At 37.0% G+C, this 19,352-nt stretch overlaps 1 protein-coding gene across 2 annotated transcripts in view; it reads left to right on the top strand.

Annotated features, from left to right (window-relative positions):
- The window catches only part of SERPINB10 (serpin family B member 10), a 24,799-nt gene extending 6,224 nt beyond the window's left edge, over positions 1–18,575 (top strand). Inside the window, exons 1-6 of one of the 2 annotated variants that reach the window (XM_027766233.1) lie at positions 701–763; positions 1,769–1,906; positions 4,048–4,165; positions 12,458–12,600; positions 15,263–15,418; positions 17,667–18,575. In XM_027766233.1, coding sequence (XP_027622034.1) covers positions 761–763; positions 1,769–1,906; positions 4,048–4,165; positions 12,458–12,600; positions 15,263–15,418; positions 17,667–18,065 — 957 coding nt within the window. In that variant the 5' untranslated portion in view covers positions 701–760 and the 3' untranslated portion in view covers positions 18,066–18,575. Of the gene's footprint in view, positions 1–700; positions 764–1,768; positions 1,907–4,047; positions 4,166–12,457; positions 12,601–15,262; positions 15,419–17,666 lie in introns of those variants that run through there. The other variant, XM_006141824.3, reaches the window with a different exon arrangement.
- The last annotated feature ends 777 nt before the right edge of the window (positions 18,576–19,352 follow it).

The following is a 19,352-nucleotide window of genomic DNA, read 5'->3' as shown; positions in this document are numbered from 1 at the left end:
CGGAGTGAGTTTTAAGCCACCGGGTCCGGGACTTGAACCATGGTCGACTACGTGGGAGTCCAGCGATATAGCCATTGCACTAACTGCTGTAAAATCCCTGAGTTTTTGAGATATTGGGGTGAGGTAGCCTTTGCTTAAATAACAATTTACTATATAAGTAAAAATAGGTAACAGAGGATTTTGAATATTCCTAACACAAACTAATGATAAATGTTTGAAAGGATCAATATGCTAATTATCTTGATTTGATTACATACTGCATTCATAAACTGAAAAATCATACTACACTGCATAAATATGGACAGATCTAATATGGCAGCACAAATTTAAAAATTACATTTTGAAAAAAATTGTCTAAATAATTACCTCAATTGAACTACCATGGATAGAAGTAAAATGTTAAAAATAAGAAAAGTCTTAGCTCATAGTATTCCCAACATCATCCTAAATTTTGTACAAAATGTTAAAATCAAGATATTAGAAATATGTAGACCTTAAGAAATATATTTAAAATAATCTCTTGACTTACTCTATTAGTTTAACACATCATTTAAGTAAAATCAGAGCACTCTTGTTTAATTAATTAAGTGTTCTATAATTATAGGAAAAATATTATATGTAATAATGGCTATTTAATGTTTTTTTTATGATTACTTCTCTGAAATGTGTACTCAGTTGTCTTTTATTGAAATTACAGGTTCTTCAATTTAACAGAGATCAGGACTTCAAATATTCTCCTGAAAGTGAAAAAAAAAGGAAAATGGTATATATTAATTTTTAATATCCATTTGATCATTAAGAAAAAATGCTTTGAGCAGCAGTATATTAGTGGTTAATTTAAGCAACTTTTAATGGGCAACTTTTTGGAAAGTTTTTTTTTTTTTCCGCTATTGGGCGTGTGCGCTCACCAGACAGCCAGAGAGAGACATAGAGACAGAAAGTGAGAAATCACCCCCCAGGGGGGATGGTCATGCTGCAATCCCTTCTCCACCATTCTCCTCTCAGGATCTTGGGCACGCACGCACATGTGCCTGGTGTGAGTTTTAAGCCACCGGGTCCAGGACGCGAACCGCTGTCGATTACGTGGGAGTACAGCGACATAGCAATTATGCTAATTGCTGGTTCTCGAATGGGCAACTTTTCATAGAAACATATTTCAAGGATAAAAATGTTTTTCCAAAAGTAAGATTTCTATACTTTTTTTTTTTTTTTGGAGAGGTTTTTCGCTATAGGGCGTGTGCGCTCGCAAGACAGAGAGAGACATAGAGACAGAAAGCGAGAAATCACCCCCCAGGGGGGATGGTCACGCTGTAATCCCTTCTCCTCCATTCTCCTCTTGGGATCCTGGGCATGTACGCACACGCACCCGGAGTGAGTTTTAAGCCACCGGGTCCGGGACTTGAACCATGGTCGACTACGTGGGAGTCCAGCGATATAGCCATTGCACTAACTGCTGGTTCCCAAGATTTCTATACTTTTTGAATTGTCATATTCTTTCTCTTTATCTCTATGTCATTATTATCCTTCCTGAAACTTCTTTACTTTCAAACTTATTTTGCCTGCCTTTGCAAACTAAATATGATAAAATAGTATTTCCAATTACATTGAAATGTTTTGCAGCAACATTAAAGAAACATTTATATCAACCTTAGAGTGCTTTCAGCTTTAGTTTGCAAAATACCAAATAATTTCATTGAGCTATAGGTTGCTCACATATATGAAGCTGTTGTTCAACATTTTTATTAGACTGATCTCTCTTCTTCCAAAGGAATGCAACCCAGGCAAAGTTGAAGAAATACACTCTGATTTTCAGACGCTCATCTCAGAAATTACCAAGCCCAGCAATGCCTACATACTCAAAGCAGCCAACAGGTTATATGGGGAGAAGACATATCCATTTAAAAATGTAAGTGCAAATGTCCAAGCAATGTGAGTTCAATCAATAAATTCTTTGTACTTCCTGTAAGGATCCCAGACATAATCTTAATGTAATCAATACTTCCAGATAAACAACCATTTAGACCATCCAATAAGTGGTTACCTATAAAGGAGGCCAATAATGGGTCTCAAATCAGATCTAGTGATCAGATCTTAAAGTTCAGAATGAAGGAGTACCCCTCAGGGCAGCCCATGAACGCACATAGAAATGTGATCTGCATAATCCCTGGATCAACATTTATTTCAAAAGAGATGGAGAGCAAAAAATGTAGAGGAATTTTTAATAAGCAAAGTTAGTCTGAAGGAACAGAGGGGTGATCACAGAACAGTCGCTGGAGATTGTGTGCTTGAGAGCAAAGCTGACTTTGGGATGAGAGAAGTGGAAGTCTTCACATTGAGACTTTAGAGACTCTGGAAACCTGGAACATGAGTTAATATCAATGTCTTCCCTTCCCTAACGGTTGAAACCTGATCAATGCACACCACAATGACTTTGTCTCATTAAGCATAAAGTGGTGACTTGGTGATTAAGGGTGCTGGACTCCCACATGGCTGACTATGGTTCGAGTCCTGGATCTGGCAGGTTACTCTCTCTCTATCCCTCTCTGGTCAAATGGAAATAAATAAATGAATGAATAAATAACGTTAAATAAAATAATTTTACAAAGAGAATATAGTGGTATGCTACAAACCAAGTCAGTCACTTGCTTCTGCCAGATTTGTCTATCACATATTTTGGCATTAAGAGAACAGGATTCAGATGCCTAGTGGGCTTTGTAGGGAAATTAGCTAGGGTAGATAGGCAGTGAGAACATAAACTAAAACTGTCTTGTGACTTCAAGCAATGCTATTCCTGTCCTACTCCAGTGAATAGGGGGGGGGTTCAAAACTAGACTTTGTTATTACTAAAGACAATAAAACTGGTCAAATGGGGTTGCTTGTGTGTGTTTCTGTGTTTGTGTGTGTGTGTGCATGCAAGTGAGAATGAGCATCCTCAACAGGGTCTGGTCATGTATGATTCCCTTCTTCTAAGCAATAAGGATCTTGAGCCCACATGTGTGCTGACATATTACAGGCCAGCTGGGGTGGGGATCTGAACTTCAGTGGTGTCCAGCACTGTGGTGTAGTACACTATAAACTACAACTAGGCTGGTCCAGCAAATGGGATCTTAAAGACAGTTTCATTGCCGGTAGGCTCATGGACCATCGTTCGAATCTGAAATAGGAGAGATGATGAGTTCAGTAGGCACTTGGAAACCAGAGGGACAGCACCTTGTTAAATGTTCACAAGCTATGGATGTCCCCATAAAGTCTGTCAGAACCCCTGAGTCAATACAGGGAGTGATGCCTCATGAATTCTTTCCTTTTTTTACTGGATTATGAATCCCACTGAACTTGGGCTACATAATCTTCAGACCACTTTCTATAAGAAGAAATTAACTCACCACTTTTTACTGCTTAGAAGCCCTCCACAAAGAAAGCAGACTGAAGAAATCCTACAACTGTCCCGAAGACTTAATCATATTCCCAAAGCAGGAGTCCACACAAATGGCCACCTCAGTGACAGCCCACTTACAATGTTAGCCACGGGGGTGAACATAAAAGGGTCAAAAGAAGATGCCTAGGTGAAACCTTTGATAATCCTTAGAGATTAGTTCATGTGGCAGAATGTAGTTTTCTTCAAGGGCCTTCCACAAGGCTCCAGAGTTCACAGAAGGCAGCTTCCAGACCCATAGGGCTCACTGTGTTTCGTTGTTGTCCCAGAATGCCAGTTCAGTGGGGTCACTCCTGTGATAGCTCCTCCTTTATCATTCTAGCCTTATTTCCAGCATGAATAAAAATAGAAAAGAGGATGTGGAAGTCCCTGAACTATGGGCAACAGTCCTTCCTTCCATATTCAGAGATCAATATGGCTGGGCAGTGCCCTCCTAAGTTTGAAGAGTGGGTGTTTATTTTTTGGACAAAATTGGGAATGGGAAAAGAGAGAAGGGAGTGATAGGGAGGAGTTTTCAATGGTCCATCTACCTAGTTCTTTGGGTAATTTTAATAGACTTGATTTCTCAGTTTCGGATGAATCCTACAAAAGAGATTTTAATCTGTATCTTTCAGAAATATTTAGGAGACATGAAAAAATATTTTGGTTCAGAGCCACAGTCTGTTAACTTTGTGGAAGCTTCTGACCAAATCAGAAAGGAGATCAACTCATGGGTTGAAAGTCAGACTGAGGGTAAGTTTTCACCAAAGTTCTCTCTTTAAGCATAATTTCGTCTTTCTCCAAGATCTTCCTGTGATAATAGAAATGTGGCATTAGTCTGTACTGTGTAACGTGGTAGCTTTTATCCACATGTAGCTATCGATGATTTTAAATGTGACTAACATGACTAAGATACTGAATTTGTAGCCTTATTTATTGGAATTGGTGTCATATGTAAGAAAGTCCATTTCTCAAATAGAACTGGAGGCATATCCTAATTATTCAGAACATTTATTTCTATTCATGGCCATAATTTTTGATTCACAGAATTCCCAACAATTCTTATCTAAGACAAATAAATTAACTCATCACTTTACCAAGCAGACTGAAAATTATCATATTCTACTAATTTCAAAGAGGAGTGTAAGGGTAATATGCAGAAAAGTACAGAAAGGAAATATGATATATTGCTGCATCTATGTGTTTTTAAAATAGCTACTAGTTAATATTGATCTGATCATGTGAAAGACTTGCTTAAAATGTGAATTGGACTAGATAGACCATGACATTTCTTTACTCATTGCTTGTCCACACTTTTCTATGACGCACAGGCTCAATACCAGATCCCAATCTGATGTGTTAGTCCCAAGGTAGCCATGGATCCTTGACTCTCTCTACTTTAATTTTGTCACTCTCTGATTCAAAATTTTTATCTCAATAGTTCAAAGCATTGCAGAGTTCCCCAAGTTTCCTGTGCTACTCAACAATCCTGTTCTTTGACTCATGCTATTGATCTGAAACAATTTCCCTGTCCTGCTACCTCGACCTCTCCTCTGTTCCTGGTTAACTTCTCAGGGCTTCACACAGATAGGCTAAACACCTATCTCATCACTCCTATACATGTAAAACTTTGCAAACTTTTACTTTGACAGTTAACATGCTGTTGTTGAAATTCACTACTATCCATCTGCTTCCCTTACTAGATGCAAGAATCCCAAGTGCAGTCACTCTGCCTTATTTGCATTTTAGCTTTGAATCACTAACACATAACAGGCCTGCTCAAAATAGTTGTGTAGAACATTAACGTTTATTAGAATAAATCAAGAAAGTTTTTAGCTCTAACTTCTCAGTTTCTTTTATATTGAACAAGAGATGCAAAAGCCATGGTGAAGTAAGAATGTCCATTATACTTAACCTATTCCTGATATGGATTCATCTAAAAGTAAGTCAGGCTTTTAAGAATTAAATATTAGTTAGCATTTACTGAGTACTTACACTGTTGTAGTGTCCGTGAGATCACGTGTGATCACATAGGCACGTACACATTGGACACAAATATCTGTATTGGAGGCTATTTAACATAAAATAAAATAAGAAATTTATCAGCTATTTAGGAACTCTGCCCAATGTGTCACATATCCTTAAGGAAAAGGTGCTAGAAACTTTGGCAGTTAGGTTCTACCTGAACCATTGAAAGAAACTTCTTTCCTTGAGCTTTCAATGGGCCTTCTTCCATGAAGCCATATGGATATACTCACTGAGGCATGTATAGCCAAATTGTTAACAACCATATCAATCATATCTTGCAATTTTTTCTTCTAGTTTGTCTTCTAATCTTATGCATGTTTGTAATCTCAACACTGAGAATATGCTTGGCACGTTGGGCCCTCTAGTGTCCATCCTAATCTGTGTCCAGCAGACTCACCCTGACTGAAGAGCATGCCCTTCCCATTACCAGAAGGGCCAAGTGTGTGTGCAGTGAGTGAGCCAGTAGGTGGCACTTCAGCTCTCAAGAGAAAATATTTTGCTTGCACTGGATATGTTCTGTAACTGCTTTGAAGTTGAATTAAAGTCTATATTTTGTGCCTCCTATTGCTATTTTATTTAGGACTTTCCACTTACCATGGGTTCTTTCTTTCTTTTTCCCTTTCATTTTCTCCATTGTAGTGATTAAAGTTTTTATGTGTTCCTTTTTCTTCTCTGGTATTTTGGGTATTATAGAACTTAGTTCTACCTTTCTAGTGTTTCACTTACATGTAAACCATGTTGTAGTTATTCTTTTTTTTTCAACATCTACAGTTAATCAGTATCACTTCCTCTCAAATAAAACAGAGAAATTAACATGCTTTCATTTTCTGCTTTTCTTCTTGTGTTTCTGAGATTTTAGTTTCATGTGATATTTTTTTAAAAATGTTCATCATCAGCAATATATTTACTAATTATATTCTTTATCAAGGTTGCTTCTCTCTCACATCTCTTTGATTAACTGATTTATTTATGTAGAGAGATATTTTTGCTATAGGGTATGTACACTCGCTAGAGAAACAGAGAGAGACAGAGAGACAGATAGTGAGAAATCACCCCCCCCCCCCAGTGGGGAAGACTACACTGCAATCCCTTCTCTATTTTCCTCTCGGGATTTTGGGCATGCATGCACGCGTGCCCAATATGAGTTTTAAGCTGCTGGGTCCGGGACTTGAGCTATGGTCAACTAAATGGGAGTCCAACAATGTAACCATTATGCTACCTGCTGGTCTCCTCTTTGATTCATTTTTATTTGTTGGGATACATCCTCTTACCATTCTAAAAATATGGGTCAGAACATCTATAAATGATGAAATATCTAAGAAATCCAGTATCTGAAAATGTCCTTATTTTTTTCTGCTTTATCAGTGGAATGACTGACTATGGGAGCTTTAAAATTCATTTTTCCTGTAGACAACAGCATCCAACACTGTTAAGGAAAACCACACACCTGAACCCAACACTCTCCTCAGAAGATTTTAGAATTTTTACTTTCTCTTTGGTGTTCTGAAGTTTCAGCATTATGTTTTAGGCAAAGGTCTTTCCTTCATTTTTATAATTTATTTATTTTAAAATTCTGCCTGGTACTCCTTTTAAATCTGCATTTAATTATTCCTACAGGTAAAAGAATTGTGTATTTTATTTATTTTTCTATTTATTCTCTCATTTTGTTTTCAGTGTTATGAATAAATAAATTTAGAACCTAAGAATCTATCCTACATGCTTCAATTTTCCTTTTATACTTACTTTCATCTTTTGGCCCTTCTGTTACACTTTTCTGGTTCATAAATTTGTTCCAGCTGTGTTCATTTGGCTATTCATTCCACCTAATTAAGAGTTTTACTTTGAATACTATGCATGTTTTACTTTGATGATCATTTCCATCCCTCAAGATCTACTGTTCTCAGTTATTTCTTTACTTTAGGCAAGATCACCTACCATCTTTGATTGGTAAATTTTGCTTGTTCTTAAGTCTTCTTTTCTATTTTCTTATTCTGTGTTTTTAGTTTGGTGCTTCACTTTCATAGGGTTGATTTTCTTAATTGTTCAATCATTTTGGTTTCCTGCCCTTTTGTTTGTTTGTTCGAGATTCCCATTGACCTGTCTTTGGCTCATAAGTTTGATCAGAGTAACTTGAGTATGGTGAGCAGTGCTGATGTGCTGTGCTCATAACTTGTGTTCTGGGTGTGGAAGGCTCCTAACTTTTCTTGGGAATTCCTAGCTACTCGGAGACACTGTTCTAACCCCACCATGACATACAATGCCCTCATTACTCTAGCCTGTAAGCTAACATATTTGCAAACCATTTCAGGCACCCAGAGACATAGAAAATGTCAATAGGCCCATTTACTCCAATCATTGGCTCGCAATCTTGATTGCATATTAAAATAAGCTTACTGATTTCTTAGTTTAAGCCCACTTGAATTAATTCAAATACTTTTGTGTTTCCAGAAGGTAAGAAAATGTGAAAAATATCTAGGTATATGTCAAAAAGACATAGGAGCCAATAAAGGAAGTTTACAATGATGATATCTGGGGAAAAATGACAAAATTAAAAATGATAGTACTGAGTTATAGCCCATAGAATAAAAAAATCTATGAGTATAAATTTAAATAAATAGTTGAATACCTAAATAAATTAAGGATAAGGGAAAGCTCCTCCTCATTGTAGAATTCCTGTTCATACACATAGAATAATGCTGAAAATAGAAAGTCACCATTTGTAATAACAACCACGGTAATAATTGTTTTAGGAGAGAGTCATAAATAGATGTTAAACTTTAGTGGACAAAAGTCTGAGGAGAAATGGAATATTTCCATAGCCTCAAAATAGTTTCCCACAAGATACCTAGTAATTAAAAAGGGGAAAAAGAGTAATTTTACAGGTATGTAATAAAGTGATAAAAATTAGCCTCACCAGTAATAGGACATAAGGGTATCATATACTTCCTGGTATGACTCATTGAGAAGGACAATGGTTTCTGTGGTTTTCTTAGTTTCCCAGGTCTTCCATAACAAATTACCACAAACTGGGTAGTTTAAAACAACAGGAATGTATTGTCTTATAATTCTGGAGACTGGGTGTCCAAAACACTCCCTCTGAAGGCTGAGGGAGGGAGCTTTCCCATGCCTCCCTGCTGGCTTCTGGTGGTTTCCAGCAATCCTTGGTTGTAGGTACATTACTTTGATCTTTGCCTTTGTTGGCACATGGCCTTCTGTTTTGTGTTTAGGTCTCTGCTGATTTTCTTTTCTGTATGTCTATGTTCAAATGGTCCTTTTATAAAGAACTCAGTCATTGCATTATTGTGATCCAGATCTTCTTAACATGATGGCATCTATAAGGACTCTTTCCAAATAAGGTCACATTCACAGGTACGGGGAATTAGAACATGTCTTTTTTTGAGAAACAAAATCCAACCTCAGTGATATTTTCACAAAAATGCATACCCTAATATATTTAAAAACCATCAGATAAACCAAAATTCAGAATTCAATGTAATTCTATGAAATAATGGCAAGCCTTTTTCAGAAGTATGAAGGTCATGAAAAACAATGAAAAGCAGAATTATCTAAGCAAAGAGATGAAGTGGGCCAGTAGGTGGTGTTAAGGCACTGAACTCCCACACGGCTGATGGTGGTTCAAGTCTTGGACCTGTTGGCTTGAGGGTCCTGCCAAACATGTAGCATGCATGCCCAAAATCTCAAGAGAAGATTAAAAGAGAAGGGATTGTGTACATCCTCCCTGGGGTGGGCGGGGGGTGATTTCTCACTTTCCCTGTCTCTGTCTCTCTTTCATGATCACATGTGTCATGAAAAAAAAAAAGGAAAGAAAGAGAAAGAAAAAAAATAGGAGACCAGGAAGAAATTATAACTAAGTATAATGTGAAAATTTCCATTTCTGGCCTAGAAAAAAAGGACTTTATTGAAACAATAATGACATGTTATGAAACATGAGAAATATGACATGTTAATAGTAGCCTATCAATGTTAATTTCCAAGTTTGGATCATTGGTGTATATAAGATTCTATCATTTAACTGTTTGATAATACTAATTTTTATAGCTATGACATTTAAAAAGGATAATTTACTATTTTCTATTTGCTTATTGTTGGAAGATAGAAAAAATGTGTATTTTGCATAATAGTGTAACTCAGCACCTGGAAGAAATTTCTTAATAGTTTTCATTGTTTCTCAATTGATTCTCCTACTTTTCACATCTACAAACAATAATTTTGTCTCCTTTTTTTATATAATTATACCCAATTTAGTTGTCTTGCTTTATTACATTAATTATTTTATTTTATTTGCTTTATTACTTTTAAAATTTGTATTATTTTTTACATTTTTTAAATGTGCATTTAATCATTGTATATCACTGTGTACAAGATGGTTTCCTAGCATAAATGCAGTAAGTATCAATAAAACAAACGATATTACCATATACATTATCATCAAAAGGTAATTTTTCATTCATGTGGCTGTTAAATGCCCTATTACATTTTAGGAAAAAAGTAATAGAATAGAGATCATTGCAAATCATAAATATTACTAATGTATCTCAGCACGATTATGAAAGTTTGTTGAAGATAAATATTCTTTTTTTATTTTTTTGGAGAGATTTTTGCTATAGGGCATGTGTGCTCGCCAGAAAGACAGAGAGACATAGAGACAGAAAGCGAGAAAGCACCCCTCGGGGGGTGGCCACGCCGCAATCCCTTCTCCTCCATTCTCCTCTCGGGATCTTGGGCACGCACGCACACATGCCTGGCGTGAGTTTAAGCCGCTGGGTCTGGGACTCAAACTGCGGTCAACTATGTGGGAGTCCAGCGACATAGCCATTAAGCTAACTGCTGGTCCTGAAGATAAATATTCTTTTTCATATTAAGGAAATACTCTTTCATTTTCACTTAAGTATAGTTTTAAGTTTTAAGTTGATATTTAAATATATTGAATGTATTTTTTAATCTCTAAGGATGATAATATAATTTTTCTATCATCTGTTAAAGTAATTATCTCAGTTCATTTGAGCTGTTACAACAAAATTCCTTATGTTGGGTAATTTATATATTAATTAATAGAAATTTATTTCTCATAGCTCTAGAGGCTGGGAAGTCCAAAATCAAGATGCCAGTAAATTTAGTATGTGGTGAGGGCTTCCAAGATGTTGATGTCTTGCTGTGTTCTCATTTTCACATTGTTTAAAGGCAAGAAACTTCAATCAGCCCTTTTTATATGGACACAGATCTCATTCATGAAAGCCGAGCCCTCATGACCTGTTCATTTTCCAAAGGTCCCACCTCTGCACACTATCACATTGAGCTCACAACATAGGAATTTTGGAGGGACATACATATTCAGACCATTGTAACAATGCTTTATGTTAATGGAGTTCCTAATATGTTTTTCTTATATTCCTGACATAATGTTAATTAGATTTATTTGCCAAAATTTAACTTACGATTTTCTTGTTCCTACGCACAAGAAGGATTGGTTTATAGATGGGATTTCTTGCTACTTTTGTCATGTTTTCATACTGAATATGTTGTTGCTTCATGAAAGTAAACAGGACTATTTTATGCTTTGAAACTGTTTTAAGAGTACAGAGTGTTGTAAATAACTTAAAGATTTAAAAGAATTCACATTAGGGGCTGGCAGGTGGCATGGCAGTTTGGACCCTGGACTCCCACATGGCATGGCCAACTGGTTTGAATCTCAGACCTGGTGGCTTGCTTTCTTACTTTCCTTTCTCTCTCTCTCTCCTCTCTCTCTCTCTCTCTCTCTCTCTTTCTCTCTCAGTGAGCATGTGTGCTCTGTAGCAAATTAAAAAATAATAATAAATAAAATAAAATTAAAAAATTCTTAAAGGAATTAACTGTAAATGTTAGGACTCTTTTCACAGGAGGTAATTTGACAGTTCTTACATTTGAGTCATGTTTGATTTTCTTTTCAGGTTTTCTACTGATTCTTGAGTTTCTATTAACATTTTCCTGGATAATCATCCCTATCATTTCTTTAAACTAGGTTCTATGAGTTATTCTCTAACATTATTTTTTTAAAGAGGTTTTTCTATAGGGCGCGTGCACGCGCCAGAAAGACAGAGAGACAGAAAGCAAGAAATCACCCTCCAGGGGGATGGCTACACTGCAGCCCTTCTCCTCCATTCTCCTCTCGGGATCTTGGGCACACATGCACACATGCCTGGCGTGAGTTTAAGCCACTGGGTCTAGGTCTCAAACCATGGTCGACTTCATGGGAGTCCAGAGACATAGCCATTACGCCATCTGCTGGTCCCATATTCTTTAACATTATTAAATCTCTCCCATCTTTGTATTTTAAATTCAAATGATAAGTCCTTCAGTATACATAGTCTTTATTTCAGAGTGAAGCTTGGTTGACTGGGAGATTTTTCTCAATCTAATTCTACCACAGTTATCAAATCATTGCTTCTATAAGAAACCTCAGTACCTTATTTGGTATAATTTTATAAATCTTTTGAGATGCTTCAGTTTGGGAGTTTGGAGAGAATAAGTTGGGGGCTGCCAGCTAAGCACTACTTGAAGCAGTAACTAGAATATTCTGATATAAGCGATTGCACAAAGCAATGTTTTGGGCCATGGGAAAACATTGGCACAAACTTTCAGATGGTAATTAGAGCAGTCTACAGCTTGAAACAGAAGTGTCAGAGAAAGAAGCCTTTCAGTCACCTCAAACGAGGGGAATAAATCAACTCATATTAAAGGGAAGTTTTTATAATTATAACACAAATTTATTCTTCATGTGGAATAATGCTTACTGAGCATTCTGCATTTTATTTCCCTAGTGTTTCCCTATTTACTCATGGCTATTCTGGAGAGGGGTAGTATTATCTCTAAATTGTCTCGTTTCAGGAATATCTAGAACAAGAACAAGAACATAAACAAAACTTTCAGGGTTCCAGAAAAAATGGAAGTCTGGTTGTCTTTGGTTAAAATACATGACTTTTTACTAGTCATTTGAAACATGTCTTTTTGCTGTTTTAGGTAAAATCCCAAATCTCCTAGCTGATGACTCTGTAGATTCTATGACCAGGATGGTCCTGGTGAATGCCCTTTACTTCAAAGGAACCTGGGAACATCAATTTTCAGTGCAAAGTACCACAGAAAAACCTTTTAGAATAAACAAGGTAGGAACCTGTTAAAGATGAATTTGGATTTTCTCACGGCATTGTAAAGTCCAATTGCATTTTACAGTTAACCACTTGTCTTTCTGGTTCTATGTTTCTGTAAACTATGGCTCTTTAGAGGGAAAAGATGGCTGGCCTACAAGTCCCCAGTTACACTGTACCCAGAAATGTCACTGGTTTACTCTGAGTACAGATAACCCAAACATTATCACTCAGTTCTTGCTAATGCCATGTGAGCTAGGTAAGGTAGTTTTTACATTTATTTACATTGATTTCCAACGGTGTAGCCAAGTGACTTGAGACAAGTCTGAATTAGAAGCAGTCCATGATGAGGAGGACCTAAGGCTGCTCATCGAAATTCTGTTCTTTTTCTACTAAATCAACATTCTCTCCTACCCAATACTTACCCCTCTATAAATAAAAACAATAAAATGTTAAGTGTCACCTCATTCATTAGGTTTCTGTGTTGGGATACAATATACTTGTTCCTATACCAAGTGACAGTAACTCATTACAGCAAAAAGGTGGACTAATATACGATTAAAGATATAGGGGTCAGCAGATGGTATGGTGATTAAAGTGCTGGATTCCCATGTAGTTGACCACTGTTCAAGTCCCAGATCTGGCAGTTTGAAACTCATGCCGGGAGTGTGTATGTGTGTACCCAAAATCCAGAGAGGAGAATAGGAGAAGGGATTGCACCATGGCCATCCCCCTGGGGGGTTATTTCTCACTTTCTGTTCCTTTGTCTCTCTCTGTTTCTCCAGCGAGTGAAGATGCCCTATAGCAAATAAATCTCTCTCTCATAAAAAGAAAATATTGGTAATAAGATTAAAATATATATTCCATAGATTGCAAAAGCTGGGCTGCCACTGGACTTGAGACCTGAGTGGAAACAAGTCAGATATTGTCAGAATTTTTTCCTCTGTATTTTCATCTCTGTTTCTCATATCATTACTCACTCAGGTTGAAGTAATTTTCGTCGATTCCTGGTCCACAGTAGCAAAACATGGCTACCCACAACACCTCCTCCATCCTACAGAGCAGTTTGATAAATCCCATTCCAAATTCTAGGAGAGAAACCAACTTGCCAAGGTGTATTACAGGTGTTTAGTCCCAGTGTGAGTCATGTCGCACAAAAAGTGCAGCTGGGGACCTGTTGCTGCAATTGTGTGGGTGTGGGCAACAGGCATTTCTTAATCAGTGGGGTGAGGATGGGGAAGGGCTGAACGTGTAACTCAGGCTAATAAGAAGAGAGCTGAATAGCTACCCAGGTTAGTGTAATCAACAGGAATTGTCAGTGATAGGAAAACATTCCAAGCTGTCTACAGCAAAATGGGAATTGTATTAGCATTAGCTTATGTAACTGAGAGGAAATGAGAATGCCACTGGTAAATGTGCTCTGAAAAGACTCGGTTCTCATTCTCTCTCTCTCCACCCCTATACCTTTCTGGTGCTCTCTGGAATCCTGGAGATGGAATTTGTCCATGTGACCAGGGATTATAGGTGTCCTGTAGTAAGCCTCTAACTTCACAACCCTAGAGATTTCCAGTTTTCGACAATAATGAATGCTATGAACACTGGTGGGCACGTTTTTATGTAGACACAGTTTTTAACACATTTGGGTAAAAAACTAGGGGCATAGTTACTAGATTATATGATAAAACCATGTTTAGCTTAGTTAGAAACTGCTGAACTGTCTTCCAAAGTGGCTGTGTCTTTTTGCATTCACAGTGGCATTGACAGATCTGTAGCTCCACTTTAATAGATGAGTTTAATTTGGAGTCCCTTAATGGCATACAACTGATCGTTCTTCAGATGCTGTATGTCATCTTTGGCGAGGTATCTGTTCAAATCTTTCACACTTTTTATTTTTGTTCTCTCTCTTCTCTCTCTCTCTCTCTCTTTTAATAGAGTTCATGTGTTCACAGAGAGACAAAGAGAAAAGGAAGGTGTAAAATCACCAGCCAAGAAAATGGCCACACTGCACTTCCTTCTCTTCTATTCTCCTCTCAGGATTTTTGGCATGCATATACATGCCTGGCATGTTTTTCAAGTTTCTGGGTTCAGAACTCAAACTGCAGTTGGCCAGTGGGATCCAATGCCTCAACCACCACGCCACCTGCTGGCCCATCTCTTTTACCCATTTGAAAATTGGATTTTTAAAGATTATTCTTAAATTTTAATAATTCTTTATGTATTTTGAATACCAGTGCTTTATCAGATATGTGCTTTGCAAATATTTTCTTTTAATCTATTGCTTGTCTTTTCATTCCCTGAGTGAATTTCAGTTTTTATGACATTATAATACTTTCTTAAATATTTGCATGTGATATTTATCTCATTCAGTTTCTGAATGATTGGAATTTAAATAGTTTGCATAAAGTTATATATTCTTTTAAGTGTCTGGTTAAAAATCCACCTTGTTATGATGTAGAAAAATTGCTACAATAATGTTAGAAACAGGAAAGCTCATATTCCCTATGGGTGCTGTTGTTTAGTAGAATACATACTTCCAGAAGTCAAGGTCTGTATAACTTTATTTAGCATTTAGCAGAGGATCACCAATTTCATCATTGTCCCAAATAACTGGATGCCAATGATGGCAATGAATTCAAGATTTGGTAGAACACTCCTTCAATGGCTTTGCTGTTTTCTTTAGACTATAAGCAAACCAGTGCAAATGATGTCTTTGAAAGAAAAACTTCACATTTTTCACATTGAAAATCCACAAGCCATGGGCCTTCAACTCTACTACAAGGGTCGTGATCTCAGCTTGTTTATACTACTGCCAGAAGACATTAGTGGACTGGAACAGGTAAATATAACAATCATCTGATATGAAGATGGCTCCAGTGTTCACCCCTTGTGTTTTACTGGCATAGAACATAAGGACATGATCTCCCTCTTTTGTAATTCTTATAAAGGAAGGCAACCAACATACCTTGAACCTCAGTATTTAACCTGTACAATTTCATTTACATTTTATAAAACTGTATAAAGTTAGTATCTTAGAAAGATGAACTAACCTATAGACACTTTAGCACGAGGTGGTCACACAAAAACCCACATGTGAAACAGATATAAATACACTTCGTTGTCCTGAAGCTGTGTGGATGGATCATAACCATCTATCAGTCAGTTCAGGTCCTCTTCCTCTGGTAGGAGAACATACACACACACTATAGACTGTCTTCCAAATTTTTAGAAAACATTTTTATTAAGTAAATATTGGTTGTATTAGTACTACCTTCAAGTAATATTTAAACTGTTTATCAGTCATGTTTTTTTTTTTTTCTTAAGCCTGACATAAATTTCTTTTCACAATTTTGCCAGAGGGCATTTGCACTTGCCTGAGAGAGACAGAGACAGAGAGAAGGAAAGTGAGAAAGCACCTTCCATGGGAATGGTCATACCACAGTCCTCTTTTTTCCATCTGTCCCTTCTTTTGGGATTTTGAGCATGCATGTCCATGCACTCAGCATATTTTTCAAGCTGCTGGATCTGGGTTTTGAACCATGCTACCAGTCATGTGGGATCCAGCTGCCTTAACCACCATGCCACCAACTGGTCCAAGCCTGGCATAAATTTGGTTAGACCATGTTTTTGAACAATTTGCATGTCAACACTGATAGTCTCTCATGCAGCAGGTAGTTCATCTTTCTTTTTACAGTGCCAGATTCTTAATACTTGTAAGCTTCCAGTTTCAAGAGTTGTAATAGTGTATAGAAAAGAGTTCCTAATTGTCAAATAAAATGTGTTAAACTGGTAAAAAAATTATATCAGTATGGACAAATAACCATTAGAGTTACACCCTTGTAAGATTAGGGCTTCTTCTAGGATTGAAAGTTTCAAAACTGAAGATATTGCACATTATGAATGTACATTATTTACAAGTATTTCACTTCTAGATCCAATGTTTAGATCTAGAAAAACTCTCTAAATAGCAAAAGCATATACTTTGAAAGAAAGGCATCTTTTTTAAAAAAAAAAATCAAACTTAGATACATATATGTATATATTTATTATTAAATACAAAAACATAAAAAGGAGGGACCAGCAGTTAGCGTAATGGCTATGTCGCTGGACTCCCACGTAATCGACTGCGGTTTGCATCCTGGACCCGGTGGCTTAAAACTCATGTCGGGTGTGTGTGTGTGCGTGCCCAAGATCCCAAGAGGAGAATGGAGGAGAAGGGATTGTGGCATGGCCATCCCCCCTGGGTGGTGATTTATCGCTTTCTGTCTCTTTCTGTCTGTCTGGCGAGCACATGCACCCTATAGCAAAAACCTCTCCAAAAACATAAAAAGGAGAAGGAGCACCTTCACACTCATTATAAAAAAGTTATTACTTTTAAGATTTGGAGATTTAGGGGTCCAGCAGGTGGCATAGTGTTTAAAGCACTGGACTCCCACATGGTTGACCATGGTCTGAGTCTTGAACCTGGTGGCTTGAAACTCACTCTGTGTGTGTGTGTATGTGTGCGTGTATGTGTGCATGCACAAAATTCTGAGAGGAGAATGGAGGAGAAAGGATTGAGGCATGGCCATCCTCCCTAGGGGATGATTTCTCACTTTCTATCTCTGTCTCTCCAGTAAGTGCAAACGCTGTATAACAAAAATCTCTCTTAAAGAAAAAAAAAATTTCCCCTTGCCTTTTTGGGCTTACTTTTTGGTTATTAACTTCATATTGTCATGATTACAGAGTATAAAGATCTTATTTTATCCCAGATTGTTTTCTCAATGAACTTCCTCCCATGCAGACGAATGTAAATGTATGTTTATGTTGATGTGTTTGAGTGCATCGTGGATGTCTTGTATACTAGTGTTCAAGTTCTTCCTTTTTGAATCAAATTCTGAGTCACCTATATACTGAGAGCTTTCGATCTGCAAAAACAAAGGTTCTGGAGGCTAACAGTGTGGAGGATTTCATTACACAACCAAATGATTTCCACATATGTATGGAAGTGATCATAACTCAAGTTCATAATTCCTAGGGGGTCTTCAACCACTGTTTCTCAGTCCACTTTTGAAATTACTCTTTCTTCCTTCATTCCAAACTTGCAGCTGGAAAAGGCCCTCACCTATGAAAGATTGAATGAATGGACCAGTGCAGACATGATGGAGCTGTATGAAGTGCAGCTGCAGCTTCCCAAGTTCAAGTTGGAAGAGAGTTATGATCTCAAGTCAACCTTGAGTAGAATGGGGATGAGTGACGCCTTCAGCCAGAGCAAAGCTGATTTCTCAGGAATGGCTATGGGCAGAAACCTATTTCTGTCCAATGTTTTCCATAAGTCTTTTGTGGAAGTAAATGAGCAAGGAACAGAGGCCACCGCGGGTACTGGGAGTGAGATAGTTTTTCGGCTTAGACCTCTTAAGTACACTGTAGATCACCCATTCCTCTTCTTCATCAGACACAACCAAACCAAGAGCATTCTCTTTTATGGAAGATTCTGCTCCCCCTAAACCCTACATCTCTCTTATGGAACAATACCAACATACAGTGTGAAAATGTACCATAAAAATGGAAAGCCACAATTATGAGAAAAATTTATTTGTAGTTTGACCATATCTTTTATTTAAACATTAATAAGTAAATCTTGAAATAATGCAGTTTAGAAATCCTGCCATATCTGTATAGAGAGAATACAATTTTTATTTTTACCACCTAAACAACACTTGGTCTTAAAGTGACTTTCATTTGCATTTCAGAAATACTACATTGAATATCTCACAATTCCAGAGCTACCTATCGCTGTATTATCATTGTCACTTATATTTCATTTAGTGAAGAAGAATCCTTATGAAGGGAAGATGATATTGATAAAGAAAAGCCTCAAGAATATTATTTTAATTGTTTATATATTGTCGTTGTAAAAAAAAAAAAAACAACCTTTGACCCTATTTTGAAAATACTTATATCTGGGACAAGAAAGTAGCATGATGGTTAAGGGTGCCGGACTCCTACATGGCCAACCATGGCTCGAGTTCTGGTCCTGGTGCCTTGCTTTCTCACTTTCTCTCTCTCTCTCTTTCTCTCTCTGTCTCTTCCTCTCTGATCAAATTAAAATAAATAAATAAAATAAAGTTAAATAAAATAATTCTTAAAAAAATACATTGACTTTAATGGAAAAACTAGTGAAATCTGCAGTTATTAGCAATGCACTAATGTTCATGTCTTAGTGTTCACATGCGTTCCATAGGACATTAGCATTAGGGGAAACTGTGCTAGGGGTCTAGCAAATTTCCCGTATTTGCAACTTCTCTGTGAACCTAAAATTATTCCAAAATAAATGTGTTTTACAAAGAAAGTATTATGTATAAAAATTTAGCACACAAACAGCTCTATTTTCAAAAATCTTATGAGCTAGAAGCAGAAATTTCTCATTTATATAAACATGTGCTCTGTTATAAGAAGTTTTTGTTTCATAGTTTTTTGGTTTTTTTTTTTTTTTTTTTTTTTTTTTTTTTTTTTTTGATAAAGGACCTCCCCGGAAATTGCTCTAGGATACAGGCACTCACTGGAAAGATAAAGAGAGAGAGGGAAAGTGAGAAATCATTCCCTGGAGTGGTGGCCATGCTGTAATCCTTTCTCCTCCATTCCTTTTTTCAGTATTTTAGATACACATGCCTGGTGTGTCTTTCAAGCCTTGGGGCCCTGGGGGTCAAACTGTGGAGCTGGCCATGTAAGATCCAGTGCTTTAACCACCTTGCCACCTGGTGGCCCCATAAAAAGATTATTTTAACAAGGAA

The sequence above is a fragment of the Tupaia chinensis genome, unplaced genomic scaffold, assembly GCF_000334495.1.
Source record: "Tupaia chinensis unplaced genomic scaffold, TupChi_1.0 Scaffold000065_1, whole genome shotgun sequence".
NCBI classification, from domain to species: domain Eukaryota; kingdom Metazoa; phylum Chordata; class Mammalia; order Scandentia; family Tupaiidae; genus Tupaia; species Tupaia belangeri.
The sequence above is the reverse complement of the archived record's forward strand: the minus strand, read 5'-3'. Positions and strand labels throughout refer to the sequence as shown.